Source organism: Vombatus ursinus, unplaced genomic scaffold, assembly GCF_900497805.2.
Source record: "Vombatus ursinus unplaced genomic scaffold, bare-nosed wombat genome assembly UNPS02004691.1, whole genome shotgun sequence".
Lineage (NCBI taxonomy): Eukaryota > Metazoa > Chordata > Mammalia > Diprotodontia > Vombatidae > Vombatus > Vombatus ursinus.
In genome coordinates, this window is record NW_020944469.1 from 319,078 (window position 1) to 338,532 (window position 19,455).

Consider the following 19,455-nt stretch of genomic DNA (forward strand, 5'->3'; position numbering starts at 1 on the left):
CTGAAGGCTTCAAAGGGGAAAAGTTGCATCATCTCAACTGAATTGTCATTTGCTCAGCAAGTCAGTGCACGGATGCCAATAACAGACCATTGAGACTTCCTAAACTATAAGTAGGACTGGCTGCACTGAGCCACAGTTCCTATCCCAATTTACCAGGTGGGTTTTCATAGGTGGCTGGGTGGACTAATTTCAGCTAAAGAGAGAGAGCTGTGTGACCTTAGGATAGACACTTCCTGTCTTAGGGCCCCAAGTTTCCTCCTCTGTAAAATTAATCAGAGATTTGTAACCTTTTTTGTGTCATGACCCCTTTTGCAGAATATTTTTTAAATGCATAAAATACAAAGGATCACAAAGGGGAAGGAATAAGAATTTATAAAGTGCCTACGATGTTAATAGGCACTTTTTCCAAAGATTCATTTGATCCTCACAACAACCCTGTGAAGTAGGATATTATTATGCCCATTTTACAGCTGAAGAAACTGAGGCAAATGGGTTAAGTGACTTGCCCAGGGTCACACAGCTGGTAAGTGTCTGAGAGTGGATTTGAACTCAGTTCTTCCCAATTCCAGGTCTAGCACTCTTAACTACTGCCCCACCAAGCTGGGAAACCAATTACATAAAAAGTCATCAGAATATTAAAGAGAGAAGTTCACAGAATCCAAGTTAAGAACCCCTGGAACAGATGATCCCTAAAACCCCATCCAGCTCTCTCTCCTACTCTACTGTGATACTCTCTGAAAACCAGTAACAGCCAAGTATGCTCACAGAGGAGTGCTAAGAGGTTAATCGGGCACATTTGGCAGAGCAGGGCTGGGCAAGTGTATATAGGTAAAGCGAGGGATTCAGGAGAGGAATCCTAAGGCTAAGTAACATCTGAAAGAGCACAGGATTCAGCTCGATAGTGAGAAGACACCACCAGCAAAAGATAAGTCTATGTATGGATGTTTCGTAACATCTGCAGAAATGTTTCAAGACCTCTGACAAATCAAAGAAAAATTTGACTGGTTAAGTTAAGCTATTTATTTTATACAATACACAAAGAAAGCTAAAGTTACGTGGGCACACAAATCAGTACCTTTCTACCCTTCTGTACTACTGAACACCCAATGAGAAGAAAGAAAATTCAGGCCCACGTTACACTGCAATTCAACTTAATTGTTTAAAATCAAGTCAACTGAACTGGGAGTTACAAAATATAACCTCTATCATATCCAATCCAATGTTTTCTTTCATTCATTCAACAAGTACTTGTTGAACCAAAATGGAACGTTCCCATTTAAAATAAAAAAAAAAAAAATTTTTAAAGCCCAAGGAGTGATGATCAAGCACAAACGATCACTTCATGCATTTTATTGATAGACTCTAATTTAAATTTGCAGTATGACATTTACATAGGAAATAAACTCCTCCCAAAAGAGAACTATCAAGAATAAACTGTTTTAATATGGCCCTTCAGGGTTTTTGCTTTGAAATAAACAAGTACATTTTTAACAGATTTAAAACATCGTACAAAAAAGGAAATGCAATACAATCTCATTTAAACACAGGACTTCCCAACTAAAAGGTCTGCTGGAGGAGTGTCGAGTTCAGGTCAAAACGAAGGAAAAACGAGAAACCACAGAAAGCAAGGCAGCCAAATAAATTCATTCTGAGCTCCATTCTGTTTCTGGAATGAAAGGAGGGAAAGCCTCTCCTGCAGGTCAGGAAGCCGTGGGATGACAAGTACTGGTTAGTCTTCACACAACAGACATTTCTACACTTTGTGCACACAGACACAAAGCCAGTGTTAGTTGCTCTTCCCCTCCCAATCCCCAGGTTCTCATGGGCTTCAGAAAGTTCCCAGGTTTGTCACCCAGTTTTTTGACACAGACCCAAGTAAACATCTACCCATAGCAGCACGTCCCGGGAGAAGATAAAAACAGGCAGATACAGAAGCCAATTGCACACCTACTGGACTAGTTACTTGATAGTATGACTTGACCCTACTCCCTAAAGCAGCACCAGAACACAGGAGCTAATAGGAGATAAAATCTCAGGGCTCTTCAGGTGCCCACATCAAAGCACAGCAGGATAAGGGTGTTAGTAAAGGAGCACTAACTATTCAGAATGAACGCTGGGGAACTGATGCAGCCATACCTTGCAAGGTACTGCAGTAAGTATACAAGACAGGGACTGCTAGAGGAGCCTTGAAAATACCAAGGCACAGTGTGGCATAATAGGATTGTTAACCACCTCTGCATCTCAAATATATATATGTATATATTTATATATATGTATGTATATATGTGTGTATGTGCATATATATGTGTGTGTATGGGTGTGTGTATACACACCCATACACACACCCATACACACATTTCTCTCTCAACCCAGGTGGCAATAATGCAACCTATGGGTGTGCTTTCTGAAAGTTGTCTTCAGAACAAAAAACAAATCCTCACTGCAATTGTATTTGGGAACAGGTTTTATACACGTGATTTGGTGCCTACAGAAATGACAAGAGACTATAATCAAAAAGGTTACAGGAACAGAATGCCTTCCGAGTTGCACCATCACCTTAACGGCACTGCCGCACTGGTGCATCAGAGGGCTGAACCCAAACTCCAGAAACTTTCGGTTGCTCTCACCTGAATAAAATGGTGCAAACAACTCACTCAGGAAAATCGCTAGAAAAGTTTCGGTGAAACCAAAGGCCCTTGATTTCAAAACTGGAAAGTTAAAGAAAGGGCAGGCAGCAAACCACCATTAGCTTAGGATTCTGAGAGTCAAAAAGGGCTTTTCTCTTTCCAATCACCATATGACGTTGCCTCTTTGTCCCAAAGGGTCACCCCCTCCCCACTCCAATCACAAGTACATGATTAACCTACCCATAACCAGGTAGGTAACAGCACTGCACTATTCACCAAAAAAATACTGAAATGCATTCTACCTTAAAAACAGGTGCCTTGGCTTTGTGTTTAAGGACATGATCTAGTCCCCAGTTAGCTCCATGCCAGGAGACATGCCAGGCATATTTTGGCTTCTTTGAACTTCAAAATTAGTAATGATTTTTGACAAGGAAATCATTGAAGGGAAAACCCTTTTTCTTTTTTTCTTTTAAGGCAGAAAACCTATCCTATTTTTGAGACTCCGAAAATCCTCCCTTGTTGGAGAGGTGTCAAAATGGCCACAAGGTGTCACTGTAAGCCAGTTCAAGAAAGAACTGACCATAGCGAGGACAGCTTTGGGTTTTTTCCCCTCCCTGGGAGACAGATATTTGGAAAACAACCAAGCCTAAAGATAGCCTTCTTCAAGTCATCCCCATTTGGTAAAGAGAAATCATATCTCAAATAAGTATAATTTCGGACATCGTGACACTAAGCAACAGAAGGATTTTATGGGGTTTTTTTGGAGGGGAAGAGGAAGGTGGGGCAGGGAAAGTACAATGAGAAGTGGAAAAATTACTTGAAGGAATGCTAATACCCAACCAGTTTCTAAAGATTCAGATGAAGGTCAACATCTGAGAAGAAAACAGCTTAAAAAGATCATGGAGTCAAATGAAATCCTAAAAGCCTTAATCTCTTTGTTACTAATGTAACAGAAACAACCTATCTATCTCCCTCCAATCAAGCAAACCTTCCAGAACCCCATTTACACGGAGGGAGGTGTTCTTTTCTGAGCAATTCTTCCAAGTGCTTCATTATCAAATGTTACTGAGAAAGCTTGCACTTGTAGAACCTAACACTAACAAATCTCTGTTGATCAATTGCTTAGAGTCAAAACAAAAAGCCTTCAACACATTTTTCATTATTTAAAATGGAAACACTCCAGAAAATTCTTTCTGGTTTTCAGTATTCCTCTAAACTTAATAGTTAAATCTCATTTCTTGAGGGTGTTTTTTGTGGTTGTCATTGCTTGGCCCAGACCCGATTCCATTGGTGTGGGGAGCTTCCAGCATGGAAACTCCCTCTCTATTCTCTTCCTCTGCACAACTCCTCAGTAATAGTCAGAGAAAGTTGCCCTGGGCACTGAGAGGTTAGTTAAATGAACTTGCCCAGGGTCACAGATTGAGTGTGAGCGAGTGTGTGTGTGAGGACTCGAACCCAGGGCTTCTGGCCCCAAAGCCGGCTCTCTATCCACTATATAATGCTGCCTCTATCTTGATGCTATTACTGCATACAGATTTTAAAGAGAGAACTGTTACGCAATTAACTAAAGCTACAGATGCACAATGAAGCATAGTCTCTTAAAAAGAGAACAGGCCCTCAAAACAATAGGCATTCAGCTGCTAGTTGGGAAAACAGATAGCAAATTTTGCTCTCCACTGTACATCTAACCCCTGCTAATGATCAGGGCTTAAGTCAATCTCCATATTCCCAGTAAGATACATAAGTTACAAATTTTGTAAAGTTAAAAAATAAAGTATTTATAATTAAGTAGTAAACCCCACTTCACAATCCAATGGAAGAGTAAATGAGTGCTTCTGAAAAAGATGCCTCCAACATGCACGTTAGAAGCGTCATGTGCATTCTACTGCAAAACAAAAACTCCAACTGTTTCCAGTGCCTATGGAGAACAGCTCCCACAACCTCGTTCATTAGTGTTAACATTCTCTAGGACCCACTTCTTTAATACTTGCTAAAAGAATACATCATAGAAGGTGAAGGTAGATGGCTAGAGGTGGCCTGTCCTCAATAAAAGCTGCTTTTATGCCTAAAACGTGCTGCATTTGTTTCAAAGCCAGCCGAGGCTGAACATTTCCCACTTCCTCCCCATGCAATGGAATGTTCCACAGAGAGGAGATCATTTCTAGCCAATCAGAAAACCACCCCTGTGGATTTGCAAAGAGTGGCTTGCACACCCTCTGAAAAGAAAGCAAGGCTGTGCTCCAGAATGGAATGGAATTCTCAATCTTCAATGTCCAATTTCATTTTTTAAAAGATAAAATTCATCACGGATACGACATAAAAGTGACCTCTGCTCACTCTTTTTACGAAATGAGGCTTTGTTTGGATTTGGGGGGGCTTCATTGCAAGAGCAGCACAAATTCTTAGTAAACTGCCAGGCTAATGCTGGTTAAGGTACCCAGGTAATGTCCAAAGCAGACTCAGTCGTTTACTTTGAAGGACATTTGAATATGCCTGGCCCCCCCAGCCCATCTGGTTAGAAATGCTGCTCAAATAAGGCCAAGGACCCAAGTTCAACCCCAATTTGGGCCAGTTTGCACTGTTTAAAAAGTAGCCCCAAATCCTGTTCCATAAGCTCCCCCAAGGCAGAGCTCTCAGGTGCATCTGTTGGTCACAAGTGGTACCATACAAGTGGTTGGGCACTATCACAAACCCTTCCCTGCTACCAAGGAAACAAGCTAAAGGTGTGCTTGTATTCTACTGCTAGTGGGTAGAGGAAGGGAATATCAGTAGCGACATCTTCAACTACAGGAATGAACAGCACATGTGAACTCTGAATATCAAATATAGGCCAATATCACTAACACTTTCAACAAACTGGGGGAGGGGGAGCGGCGCTTAACTTTTTAAATGGACTTTCAAAGAAGAAACGCTAAGATGGTATATCTATATTAAAGGGACAGTAAATAAGATAGACTGAGCACGTTTTAACCTTTAAATAGCAAAACTCTGAAATGACAAAACCTCAGTGCTCTTCCATTCAGAGCACATGTCTATAGCAGCTAGAATTCTGCTAAAATGTGTTTTAAGTCCTGCACCTCCACTATCACTTTTTTGGGCAGATTAGCCTGTAATATTGTTGAGAGAGAGAGAGAGAGAGAGAGAGAGAGAGAGAGAGAGAGAGAGAGAGAGAGTCGTGAAAAGTTCAGTTCTGTCCTGTGTGGTTTGTTTTTTGTTTTTTATTCAAAAAACAAAAAAAAAACCAAAAACTCCCATCAAAATTGCTGAAAATTCAACACAGCACCTTCACCTACTATTAATAGAAAGGCATCAAGCCTGTGTTGACCTCTTTGTGTAAAACTGGCACATTGGAATGACTACACCTAACCAAGTGCAAGTTAAGCTCTTCAGAGCTTTCTCTCCTTCGACTGACCCCCTTGCTACCCAACCCTACCCATCTCCTTTCTGCTGGCATTCCCGAAGCTTCAAATCTCATCACTAAAATGCTCTTTATTGGTCTTGAATGCAATTATAGGACTCAGTTCTGAACTTTGTCCTGCTCATTTCAGGTTACTGCAGCTGTTCACATAAAGGAATAATTCTAGATAAGCTGTTCTTGACAGTCATATATGTAACAAAAACAGCTTTGTATCATTGTGTGTGTTTCTACAGATACTGGCCCTCATTTGAAAAGTCATCTTTTTACATCTAAGCATAGTGCTTTTTAAAATTTTCAATGAATACAACACTGTACTGGAAAGAGTATTGAGCCTCTACAAAAAAAGCCTTACATTTTTAACCCCACCCCCCAAGTGATTTTTATTTAAACAAGCATAGGCATTTTTATTATTTCCACAACAAGATAAATATCCCAATTAAACTATCACAGCTCACTCTACAGTGTGTGCCAGTGATTGGCTTAGGAGATAGCTATACAATTAGAAGACCCTATCTTTAGTGTTATTTACACTGACATGCCCATCTAATCTGTAATTATAACAAATTATATTATTGATTTAGATGAATTTAAACTAATGGCTGGAGATAGTAGAGCTTGAATGTTAAAAAAAAAAAAATTTACATGAAATCTAATTCCAACCTGGGCTTCCATTTCACACGGCTCTCTCCTGGATGGGACGGGGTTAGATCTTTCAAGATCAAAATGAAACTGAGAGGAACCATCACTAAGACATATCTTTTAAAATAAGTAAGAGAAACCAAAAATACTTATGATAAAATTATGTTCAATAAAATAGATACTTATTGATACTCAAAGTCAGATTTCCGGGCCCTAAAACGTTGCTGTTTAAAGTAACTGGCTTTTATTTCACATAAGAGTTGGGAAAGGGGTGAACATTTTATTGGAAGCAAAGATGCACTCCAGGGTATTACACTTAACACCACTCAAAAAGTGGCCATAAAGCAAGTGACATCTATTTTCAGGTTTTGCCCATCACTCTAAACAGCCAGATAGCTCCAAGTCCAGAATTCAGTTAGACAATACTCTCTCGGTTTCCAGAAGTTAAGACTGCTCTCCGACAAATGGGACAAGTGGAATTTTCTGATAACCAGCGGTCGATGCAGTGGACGTGGTACTCATGAGAACAAGGCAGTTTCCGAAGCTTGTTGCCTTCAGTGTATTCGGTAATACAAACACTACAGGTTTTCAATGCGTCGCTCTCACCAAAATTTCGCATTGCCAGGTTGTCGATCTGTTCTTTGGTGAGTCCTCTTGGTTGGTCATCATCTTCCTCATTTAGGAGGAAAAACTGAGCTAGACTAAGGAAAGGCAAAGAACCGCTCTCTTCAAAAGTGACCGAACTCCTGTCTCTAGTTCTACCTTCCCGTCTAACGCCAGATGAGCTTCCTTCGTTGCTACCATCATATAATTCAGAGTTAGCATCTAAACTTTCAATGCTGGAGCTGCTACTGCTACTGCTACTGGCACCTCCGCCAGCACTAGTACTAGCACTAATGCCACCTCCACTACTGCTACTACCCAAGCCTGCATTCTGAAGTTCTGGGTCTTCGAGACTTGGACTTAAGGATGGGCCACTGGGGTCTGTATCACTATCACTGTACATGAAGTAGCTTAATTCACCAAAACCAGTCATTATCTGCCTTAACATTGTCTGAATGGCAACTGAAGTAGTCTCACTTAAACCTGTATTTAAGATTCTACGGATAGGAATTCTGATAGTGCTCACATAAGTTCTTACTCCTGCTCTCTCTGAACGTGAAAATGTGCGCCTGAACCCTCCACGTTCACTTTCGTAAGTGACCGTGTTATTTGTCGACTGAGATCTTGACCGAGTTCTACTAGCTATGCTGTCTCTCTGTCTATATTCCCCAGGACGAACTCTTCTCACTTGAAGATCAAGGACTATAGTTGGAGGTCTCTGTCCAGGAGCTAGAGGTTCACTACTCCCACTGGTTTCTGAAGAACCTGATGCCTGAGGGATATTTCTCATGTCAGAAGTTGAAAATGAAATGGCATTTTCATTTGACAGTTCGGTGCCCATCATGTGTTGTCTCAATGTCACATGCTGCCTGGTTCTAGAACTGCCCTCAGCCTCATTTCCCACAGAATGCTCCAAAGTCTGAGATGTGACATTGTGATGGCCTCTTCGGGGAAGCTCAGTTACTGAAATCAAAGGTGATCTGCTTCTGTCAGTCCTCGCTCGGATCCTCCGTTGCTCTGGACTTCTGCTTCTTGCCCTTCTCTGACCTCTGGGAAGAGACACCTCTTCAGTTAATTCCTCCAGGACGTTCCTTTCGGGTCCGTGCTGCCTGATAAATGGCGACTCAGCTCTTGAGGTTTCCACGTCAGCTGGGCTATTGTTTTCTATATCTTCTCCAATGGACGGTTCTGCAGTCGGGTCATTTTCATTCTCTGAATTCGGGGTCCCATTACGGTTCACGTTGATTTCCAAACTGAATCTGAAATCACCACTGTTCGGATTAGTCCTGCTCACTGCTCGCCAAGACTGATTTCCTCTCTGTCCGCTTCTGGTTGTATTTCCAGTCTGTCGGACTGAATTAAGCCAGTCTATGATGGAATCGCTGTTAGAGACATCATCTGCTGATTCTATAAGGAAAAAAAAAAAAGAAAAAAAAAGAAAGAAAAACAGGAACTACAAAAATTAGGACTACTAAAGAAAAAATTACCGCTCCTTAACTTTTCTAAGACTCCAAAACAACAAAATGAGAACTTCAAAAATTCAAAGTAGACTTCACATTGATGGAATAATACTGCAAGTGCTTATAAGGGTCACAGTACTGATTTACATGCACAGCATTAGCACCTAACCTGAGCACAGTACACAAGGGGACAAGCTCAGGAACAAAAATGGACTGCTGGCTGCAGAGGCCAGACCTTCCCATCTGAGGCCCTACCTCCCACTGGCAGGGAAACACCATAAAAGCTGAGGATACAGAGCCCAGAACATTTTTATTTGCTTGAGAGGAAGTAACTGTTCTGTGGAAAGGAACTAGTAAGCAATGGGAAAATTCAGTGTAGTTGGGGAAATCAAGAAAAAAAGTTCTCATTTAAATGGTCTACATCTTACTCTATCCCAACAGAACACCGACCAGGCTGCTAAAAATAGCACAGCAAATATCTCACTTGTCTGAGAATTCAGATTCATTTGTCCCCACTTATGCATAACTTATGCCAATACCTAAGCAGTCCCCCCTTTTCTTAATCTCCCCCAAATATTATATACCTCTATTCTCATCATTGTTTTGTTGTGGGGGACCTTCTTTAATTTGATGAAGTCTTCTTAATAATTCTTCTTCAGTAATCTCACCTGAAAACAGTTTGAAAACGTTGTTCAATTATAAAGGAAAGAGAAGCAATGAATGCTAACCCTAAAAGGGATGAGATTGAGGTTGGTAACCTTTTAAAAAATCATTTTGGAGGGGGGAAAGGGACAGGGAATAAAGGAAGCACACTACTTCATTCTTTTGGGTCTAGAAGGCACTGAGAGTCCATCATTAAAATGCAAATACCCCAAGGAAGAAAGTCACTGGCACACTATGAATCTGCTAACAAATACCACTGCAGAGAGGCAACTGGAGGAAAGGGCCTGGGCACATCAGGAAAAGACAGAAGGGGCCAAAGACAAAATTTCCCCTACTTTGCCTTTGAACTCACATACCTCAGCCCCTCCTCACCATTCCTTGACCTAATCTCTTATTCCACAAACTCATTTCATGTGCCACCTTCAGTGTGTGCCCCAAGGCGTCAACTCCTAGTCTAGACTTGGCTCATAAACTGTTTGCTTAACCTATCGCTCGCTGCTCTATAGCTAAGGCTAAAACTCGAGTAAAGCCTACTCATTTTTTTTCACCCTACCCATACTCACAGAAGTGGGTTATGCATATTAGAAACAGCATTATCAATTTGTGCATATCTATACTGTATTCACAGACCTAAGAGGGATTCTAAAGAGATTTAAGTCCATCTCAAGAGGCAATGTTTCACATGAACCACAGCACTCTGGGATCTGCAGTGTCCCAAATGCAATGTCCATGTTACTACTACCCTCCAAAAAAGAGGATGATAGTAAGATGATAATTAAGCACCATTCATTGCTAGTCAGTATGTGGCAAATGGTAATAAAATAGCTGTGAATAAGATCAGATAATACAAAGCAATGGTTAGTCAACTCAAGAGTCATTCTAGCATATATGCATATAAACCAGGGGTGGGGAACATGTGGCCCTCTAGGTCTTCAAGTGTGGGCCCTTTGAATCCAACCTTCACAGAACAAGTTTGTTCAGTCAAAGGGCAGCACTTGAGGACCTAGAGGGCCCCATGTGACCTCAAGGCCCGCAGGTTCCCCACCAGATATAAACCCTTGGGAAAGTGTTTAAACTCTCTGGGCCACAGCTTCCACATCTGTAAAATAAGAGGACAGCTAGACAAGATGACTTGGAGTCCCTTCCAGATCTAAACTTATAATTCTATGATCAGCGGCACCAAATTATTGTAATCATTCAAATACAGCAATACAATGGTTAAAGAAACTATCTGACTGAAAAATCAAATTCAACAATTTTAAAGTCAATAATTTATACATGTAAATCCTCAAAATTACATAGAACATACCTGGGGTACCTAGTAAATTGTTATCCCTCATAAGCCTATAATCTTCTTCACTCAGATTATTTACAAAGTGGTAGAAAGCTTCTTCCCGATCCAATCGATCCAGTTGCCGCCTACGCTGGGCTTCAGATTGATCAACATTTCCTTTATCATTAGCATCTGAGCTTTCCATTGTGATGAATGAATGGAAAATTATCTAAGAGAAGGAGGAAAAGAGATTGCTCATCTAGAAAACAGCATATAGATCAACCTAAAAATATTCACTATCCTCTTTCTACCATTAACATTGACAGAATTTATCAGATAGATGAATATACTCTATACGACTTAGAAAACTGCCTTAAGATTTTATGGTAAGAAATTAAGTTTGCTAACAAACTTTTAAGTACACAACTAGTTATCTAACTGTCATTAACCATTGAAAAGTATAGGGATATACTTCCGAGTAAGTATTCAGAAAATACAGAAGCTCACCAGGAAAATTCAATAACTGTAAGAACTTAAAGGAATATTTTGCCAGGTTTCTATGTGGTCAACTAGCAATTTTCCCTGCTAATGAAAATGTACATTTTATGGAATCTAAAGACTGGGAACGATATAAAAATCAATTTTATTTGGTTTATGCTTCCCTCCACCTTCCCTCTTAATTATATTTGGATTAAGCCAACATTAAAATTAGCCTGCATTCCACAAGCAACCAACAATGGCGGGGAAGGGATAGAGGAGGGGACAGGGTAGTATTTCAAATCTGCAACAGGCATGGAATTAAAAGTTCTTTTACTACGTTTCCTTTAATTTACCAAAGATGCTGGGAAAAATTCTTTGAGGTTTTTTGACAAAATAAATTAGAAGAAAAAAAAAGATTCATCTCCTGTATGCATGTGAACATGGGAGAAGTTCGCAAGTATCAAGATCACGCAGCAATAGTCTTAACTAGAAATAAAAAACTTCCCTTTACCAAAAAGGGAAAAAAAAAACCCACAAAACCCAAAACTAGCAAGAAATATTTTCTTGGAAAGGGCATTTGGGTCCAGGCTTAAGTTCCTGGAGCTCTCTCCAGTTTTTCTTAGATTGTACCTGGAACTATTCTGTCATCTTAGAAAAAATAAAATAAAAATCAGTGAAATGGGAGAAAGAAACTTTAACAATTCTTGGAAAGACTCAAGTTTCCCAAGATAGTTAACAGAAAGATTCATCTACTTTGGTAAAACTGTTACAAAAATGTCTGTCATATGTTGGTCTTATACAAACTAGATACTCTAAGGTGACCTCAAAAAGAAAACTTAAATAAGTTAACTTATAAAATCCTATAGTGCAAATTTTAAAAAACAACGGGAAACTCACATTTTTTCCATTAAGCTTAAGTACCACATCACATGCAACTAGAAACTGATTCCATACTTGGAAAAAGCTAAGGGAGTATTTTTTTTAATGTCAATGACTTAACACTAAAAATCAGGAACCTACAAATTCATACATGCTTTAGGGACATGACAAAAAAAACCAAAACCTCTAAACTTTTGACCATACAATTATGAACAATCCTGATTAAAAAGAAAACAGCAAGGCATCTATGTGAGGCCAAAGGAAGTCGAGAGCTCCCCAATGAGCTTCTTAAAAAACGGGTATTCGGAAGGGACACGTAGACAAGTGAGAGTCCAAGAGTTGTTTGAAGAGTAACAGGAAGGCTAAAATGTCAGGATCTGCTGAAGTCTGCAAAAAGAAATAAATGTCCAAGATACCCAGGAAGGCTCGGCTACTGCACTGCCGGCCTCTTCAGCAAGGAATATGATCTTCAAAATGAAAAGGAGGGAATTGGAAACCAAGGGGTCCTTGGCTCCAAGTTCAGTGCTCTTTCAGCTGTTCCACACTGCCTCTTTACTCACAGGTCTAGGAAAAACATTAACAAAATTCATTGATAAGAGTAAAGAGGCCAAGAATCTCAAGAGAAATAGTGAGAAGGAAGGGGCCTGAGCAGTACCAAATTTAGAACTATGCTGCAAAGCAGTAATCATCAAAACTCTTTGGAAATGGTTAAAAACAGAAAAACCGATTGGTGGAATAGATTAGGTATAGAACACACAGAAACAAACAACCATGGTAGCACCGTGTTTGATAAACTCAAAGACCCTGACTACTGAGGAAAGAACTCCCATTTGTAAGCTGAAGACCAGAAAGCAGCCTGGTAGAAATTAGGTTTAGTGATAGTGATGCCAAGTAAAAATGAAAAGAAAGATAAAAGTGTCACTGAAACATTTCAAACAAAAAAGGAAGTTCAGAGAGACAAAGACAAATAGGACAACTTTGAAATTAACATGATGAATTTATGATACACTTGAAATTCAGTTTCATATGCAGTCCTCTTTTTCTATTCTATCAGGAAATGTTTAGGTCTGTTGTGTTTGTCAAGTTCAGAATAATAAAAAATTAAAAGAATGTGAAGGTACTGGACATAGGGAAAGCCAAATAACCTCACACAAAACCCCACAGTGATAACATGTGGACAGGAAACGACTTGTTACTGATGTGGGAAGCAGCCTGGATTTGTTACAGCAAAGATCAAAATTAGTACAAAGCCAGAAGAATAAAAATGAGAAAAAGATACTATATAATTAAAAGAACTCCTACCTGACCTATTTAAGCAAATTACTGGTGATAAAATATAAGCTGTAAATGGAAGAATTTAGACACTGATTACAATAACTTCATTTAGAAGTATAACCAATATAAATCATTTTGCCATAAAAAGGAAAACAAGAGCCAAAAACATACCCCAGCTGGCAAACACTTGCCTTACTTTGCCCAGTGGAGAGATATGGCAGCTAAAGACCATACCAATTTAGAACATAATAAACTGGTTTGTATTATCTTACAAAGAAAAATGGCAGAGTATTGCTTTAAAAACAAAAAAAAAAGGCAATGGAGGTTAAAACAAATTTAAAGAAAGTCAGACAAAAGATCTGACCTTAATTAAAGTCATCCCAAGATCACTGAAGGATGAAAATGGCAGCATAACAAATAGAAGAAAAACGGAAAAGAACTTGTGAAGATTATCACCAAAAAAATCTTTTCATCACTATTAAGAACAGTGGGACTAAGTCACTGGTCTCTTAACATCACAGTCCTTTCCTGTAAGTGCTAACAGAGGAAGAAGTAGCACTAAAGCAAACAGACAGGAACAGCAGCTGGAGACAACACAAAGGTGAGGGTGCTCAGGGATTGATTCACAAGATAGCTAAAGGAAAGAAAAATACTAAAAGCATGAAAATATCCTGGACCTTAGTTTTTTAAAGAATAACCAATAGAATATCAACAATTACCTATCCACAAGCCTACTTTCCTATTTATAAATTTTTTGGGTAATAACCTACATATGCATTGAAGGCAACCTTAAGGAGAGTATTAGAAAGAAATAGGCAGGCTTTCTCAAGAAATATTCCACAGCAGACATCTTGATCATCGTACAACTAAGGGTTAGGGTTGTAATACTAAGATCCCACTGGGCATGTATGATGACTAACAAAAGGTGTTCTCCTATGCATGCATCAAAACCATGCAAGATTCCTTGAAAACGATAATGACAGACAACAACTCTGTTTAATGAGGCATACATATCAGGCAAAGAATAAAACAAGGAAAGGTCTGCTCCCTAAAGCTGTTCACCACTGTCACAGAACTCCACCAGAATCCAAGCTGAAGAGGCATTCCCTTCTCATAAGTGAGCTCTTCCAGATCCTCCTGTTTATTTACTGATTGCATCAGGCACCAGAAGCAACGCTGCAGAGCCTCTTCAATGAGCTCATAATCACTCAAAAGAGGTGGGCCTAAACACCTCTTCTTCTCTCAAAGAAAAATAAAAGGATCAAGAATGGCACATTGTCTGCCACTACTAGGTCTGTACCCCAAAGAGATCAAAGAAAAGGGAACAGGATCTAGATATACAAAAATATTTCTAGCAGCTCTTTTAGTGGTGGCAAAGAACTGGAAATTGAAGGGATGCCCATCAACTGAGAAATGGCTGAATAAGTTGTGGTCTATGACTGTGATGGAATACTATTTATTATGCTATAAGAAATGACGAGCAGGATGGTTTCAGAAAAACCTGATAAGACTTACATGAACTAATGCAAAGTGAAGTGAGCAGAACCAGGAGAACATTGCACACAGGAACAGTAATACTGTAATGATGATCAGCTGTGAATGACTTAGCTACCCTGATCAAGACAATTCCAAAGAACTCGTGATGAAAAATGTATCCACCTCCAGAGAACTCTCGAGTACAGACTGACGCAGATTTTCTTTCACTTTCTTTATGCTTCTTGCTTTTTAATTTTTTTACATGACTAATACGGAAATGTTTTGCATGACTTCACTTGTATAACTGATATCATCTTGCTTGCCTTCTCAATGGGTAAGGAAAGGATGGGGAGGGAGACAGAGAATTTAGAGCTCAAAATTTTAAAAATACGAATGTTAAAAATAAAGTGTGGAAAAAAAAGAGTACACATTTTCCATACTATGAGACATACAGAGCATATCCACCAGTTTGTCTATCTATCTATATCTTCAACAAGCACAGAAAAGGGACAATGGAGAGTTGGGTCCAAAATCAATGAGAATGAGAGCCAGCTGGATTATTACCTTTGGGGACCTGCAAAACCCCCTTAATGATCCACAACTTTTTTGGTGAAACAAAGTTTCATCTTTTTAATATCAATATTCTATTGGCGATTGTGTTTAGCTGTGAATCAACAGTCTCAAAATAATTAAAAATGAGGATCACTCAGGAAAATGGAGGGCATAAGCAGGCTGTAAGACATAAATGAAGAACTATGCCACAGCCATAACGCAAAGGGATATTCAGACTCTTGATGCGACCATCCCTACTAACTGTTCTACACCCATGATTCAGAACTCAGATTTTTTTCATCTGACCATAACATCCTATCCTTCAAACTCTTACCTCATTCTTCTGAAACCGATTCTCTAATCACACCTCACAGGAATAGAATACAAGAATTGTCAGGTAGCAGTAAAAGCCCGATTGAAGGGCATTAATTTGGAGTGGGTCTAAGTGGCATGACCACAGGATTTTGTCCAGTGCCATTCAGCAGTATGTGAGTAGGAAATAAGAAGACAGATGGTGTGGGTAACCTAGGATAAGAGTTTTCCAAGGCATGACTGGTGACAGGATAAAGAAGCAATAGATTCAAGGTTAGAAGATGGTGTATGGGGGGGAAAAAAAAAGAAGATGGTGTATGGTTTAATTAGTCAGCTACAGGGTTAAGAACGAAGTGAACGAAATAAGATCAGAACAGAGGCAGCTAGATATAGGACAGAGACCACAGGACTTGAAGTCAAGAGATCTGAGTTCAAATGCTACCTCTGACACTTGCTAGCTGGGTGGCCCTGGGCAAGTCACTTAACCTCTATCTGCTTCAGTTTAGGGGTCATAATAATAGTACCCAACTCGTAGAGTTGTTGTGAGGATAAAATGAGGTAATATTTGTAAATTGCTGTGCAAACCTTAAAGTCCTATCAGAATGCTAGCTGTTATGATGATTACAATTGAAATACCCAACACATAAGACAACAAAGTTATGAAAGACATTTCTTTACAGTTGTTGATTGACACTGTTCCACCTTACTCTTTCCTTGCGGTCTTTCCATTGTCCTCTTCAGAGAGCTTCCAAATGACCAAACTCTTAAACATGTAATTGAGAGAACCAAAACACTTTTTTTGCAGGGGGCTTAGCAGTCCAAAACCAAGCCAAGCCACTGTGACTTTGTTAGTTTGTTAAACCAGTTGTTGCTTGGCTGATAAGGAGGGAGGAGTTTTCGAAGTTGTCTCTTCGTACATTTCACCAGAACTATTTCATAAATAGAATCCACTAGAGAACAAGCCACCAGATCAGTGTCTATCCCGCATTCATGAACAATCTTCTAATAGTGATTAGATCAAACCTTGTCATGTGGTCAAACTAACTGGTATAGCAGAAAGAGCAGAAGGCCTGGGGTTCAAGACCCAGCTCCAAAGTTTACTAGCTAGGAGACAACGGGCATACCATTTAACTTAGCCTATTTCGTCTTGTAAAATGTAAAATGACACTTGAACCATCGATGTCTTAGGGTTGTTGTAAGGAAAATGATATACATAAAGGTGAGCTACTATCAAAATACTATGCCTCCCAATCCACTTTAAATTTAAATCAGTAAGAAAATCAAATGAAATTATGCCAATGTTATGTCTAAATCTCAATAAAAATTTCGTTAATCTTAAATTCTGAAATGCTAGCTCAGTGACCTTAATTTCTTTTATTGCTGTTCAGTCGTTTCAGTTGTGTACTCTTCATGACTCCATTCGGGGCCTTCTTGGCAGAGATACCTGAGTGGTTTGCCATTTCCTTCTCCAGTTCATTTTACAGATGAGGAAACTGAGGCAAATAGAGTGAAGTGACTTGCCCAGGGTCACACAGCTAGTAAGTGTCTGAGGCCAGATTTAAACACAGGAAGATAAGTCCCCCTGACTTCAGGCCCAGAACTCTGTTTACTGTGCCACCTGGCTGCCCCATAATTTCACTTTTAGTTCCTGTCATATACTAACACAAATTATGCCAACTAATATTATTTTTTATCACTACTAATAGCATAGCATTTTAGATCTTCCCACCCCATGCACAATGGCCGTGGGGGCATATAATTGGGTTATAGGGCTTGGAGAGACCTTGTAGTATGTATACACATTAATCATGTTCAGTAGGCCTAGTTGGATCCCCGTTCCAAAATTCAGGCAACAAACCAAAGCTGTTGTGAAATAGACTAAGAATATAAAAAGTTAAGTCTTCATTAAACAGAATTTGAAAACATGTACAAATTAATTCAGAAAATGTTTAGAACATAGCATATTTGTTAAGTCTGGAAGAAATTACCTTTGATAATAAGAGGTCAAGGTAACTTAAGCATCATTCAACAGCCACAACACAGTGTACTTTGCTCCTCTTTCTCCAAGCTCCAAAATCTGGAATTTTTCCAAAACAGAAAAGGTCAGAGTTGCCATAAAAAAATTCACAGGAAGAAACATGAAAGTTAACTTATCAGATACAGACTGACAACCAATATTCTACTTATAGCAGAGGCTCAGAAAGGAGTTAATGAGAATTAAGAAAGCTTTGTGGATAGCCCTGAGGGGAAGTCCTGCATCTGACACACAACACTGATTATATCGCCCTGGACAAGTCAGTGAACCTCTATCTCAAGCAATTCCCTAAGGCTATATGTTACATGAGCTGCTCATCTGTTTCCAAGGAAGGAGTTTCTACACCAGGAGTTTCCCACAGTGATGAAATGATGGTTCTAAATTCTCTGCCCCCTTTCCTCCCCTCTCCAGTTGTCAAAAGACAACTACATACTTCTATAGCTTTGTGTTCTTTTTTTTTTTCAGTAGAAAAGGTTTTTTTTAAAAAATCAAACTAGATTGTGAGTCAAAAGGCTTGATGTGATGTAGCTGAGGGGGTTGGACAATTCACTGAACTTCTTTGGACCTCAATTTCCTTATTTGTATGATATAGACTAGACGTTATATGTTAAGGTTCCCTTCAGTTCTACTGATTACCTAAGAGATAGACCAAAAATCACCAGAGTATTTATCAAGAAAATAAAGCTCCCAAAACAAGATGATTAAGTAAAATGTCAGCCTAGATCCCATACGCCCCCTCTTATTGTCATTACTCTCATTCTAGGCTTTTATCTCCATCTTCCTGCTCTCTAAAATCAGATGCCTACTGCTCAACTGCCTTCACCTCTTACTCTGTAGTACTTTCTACCAACCCTGCAATGGATTACTTCCCAACAGAAGCCAAGACAGGCACACTAATGATGCTCCTAAGATATTCACTGAAGCTTCTGCAGCCAGTACCACTAGTGAGTAACTTGGGCTACTTCTCTACCTTGAACACTGACAGAGACAAAGGGAACTGTCAGTAATACTCAGGGATGTTCTTCAGCATTCTACCTACCAGGTAGGTGAATTTAGCAATAATTACTGGTCTGCTGCTCTCTTACCACCAAGAAAGTTAAACTGAAAAAAAAAATTCAAGTTGAAATAAACTGAAGTCATAAAGAACCCACCATGACAAAATGTTGCCAACTCACAGGTAGAAAAGCTGGTACGTGGCTGGAAGGCCATTTCCACAAATATTCAAAGTCACACAGAAGGGTTCATCTTCAAGTGATCTGCTTCTCTCCTTTTACTGATTTGTGTCACAACTTGAACTAGATTTTGTTCTTAACCATGACCCTCACTGTGGTTTTTCTATCTTCCCCTGAGTCAACAGGGGGAGAGCTCAAAATGGCAACCATCACTGAGAATCACTGAATCAAAACACAGAAACGATTCCTGGCCCTTCTGGTGACACTAGTAACTAAATCAATTGCATTCAAGGAGGCATAAGATCTACCTGAACACTAAACAAAACATATTCCCAAAAGAAAAAACAAAGAGCTAAGGAGAAAAAAAAATGTCATCTTAATTCTAACAAAACCCCAAACTGACATTAGCATCTACACCAATCAATGTTCCAATTCCACTGCTGAGAGGGGAAAGGTTCCTTAATCTTATACTGCTTGTGTTGACCCTCTCCTGTTTCCTGAACCACTATCCTTACAAAGAACTAAACGTTACTGACACTAGAGAGACCTCAGAGCATTTGCTAAAATCATAGTTAACTATTCTCTTTCAGA

The 19,455-nt window shown here is 39.5% G+C and overlaps 1 protein-coding gene across 2 annotated transcripts in view; it reads right to left on the minus strand.

Moving 5' to 3' along the window:
• Positions 1-1,334: 1,334 nt before the first annotated feature.
• RLIM (ring finger protein, LIM domain interacting) overlaps positions 1,335-19,455 on the minus strand; it is a 32,879-nt gene continuing 14,758 nt past the window's right edge. For both annotated transcript variants that reach the window (XM_027839663.1, XM_027839668.1), the window contains 4 exons: positions 17,646-17,734; positions 10,720-10,912; positions 9,332-9,415; positions 1,335-8,694 (listed from right to left, as the gene is read on the minus strand). In XM_027839663.1, the coding sequence (XP_027695464.1) occupies positions 7,100-8,694; positions 9,332-9,415; positions 10,720-10,888 (1,848 nt within the window). In that variant the 5' untranslated portion in view covers positions 10,889-10,912; positions 17,646-17,734 and the 3' untranslated portion in view covers positions 1,335-7,099. The remainder of the gene's footprint in view (positions 8,695-9,331; positions 9,416-10,719; positions 10,913-17,645; positions 17,735-19,455) is intronic.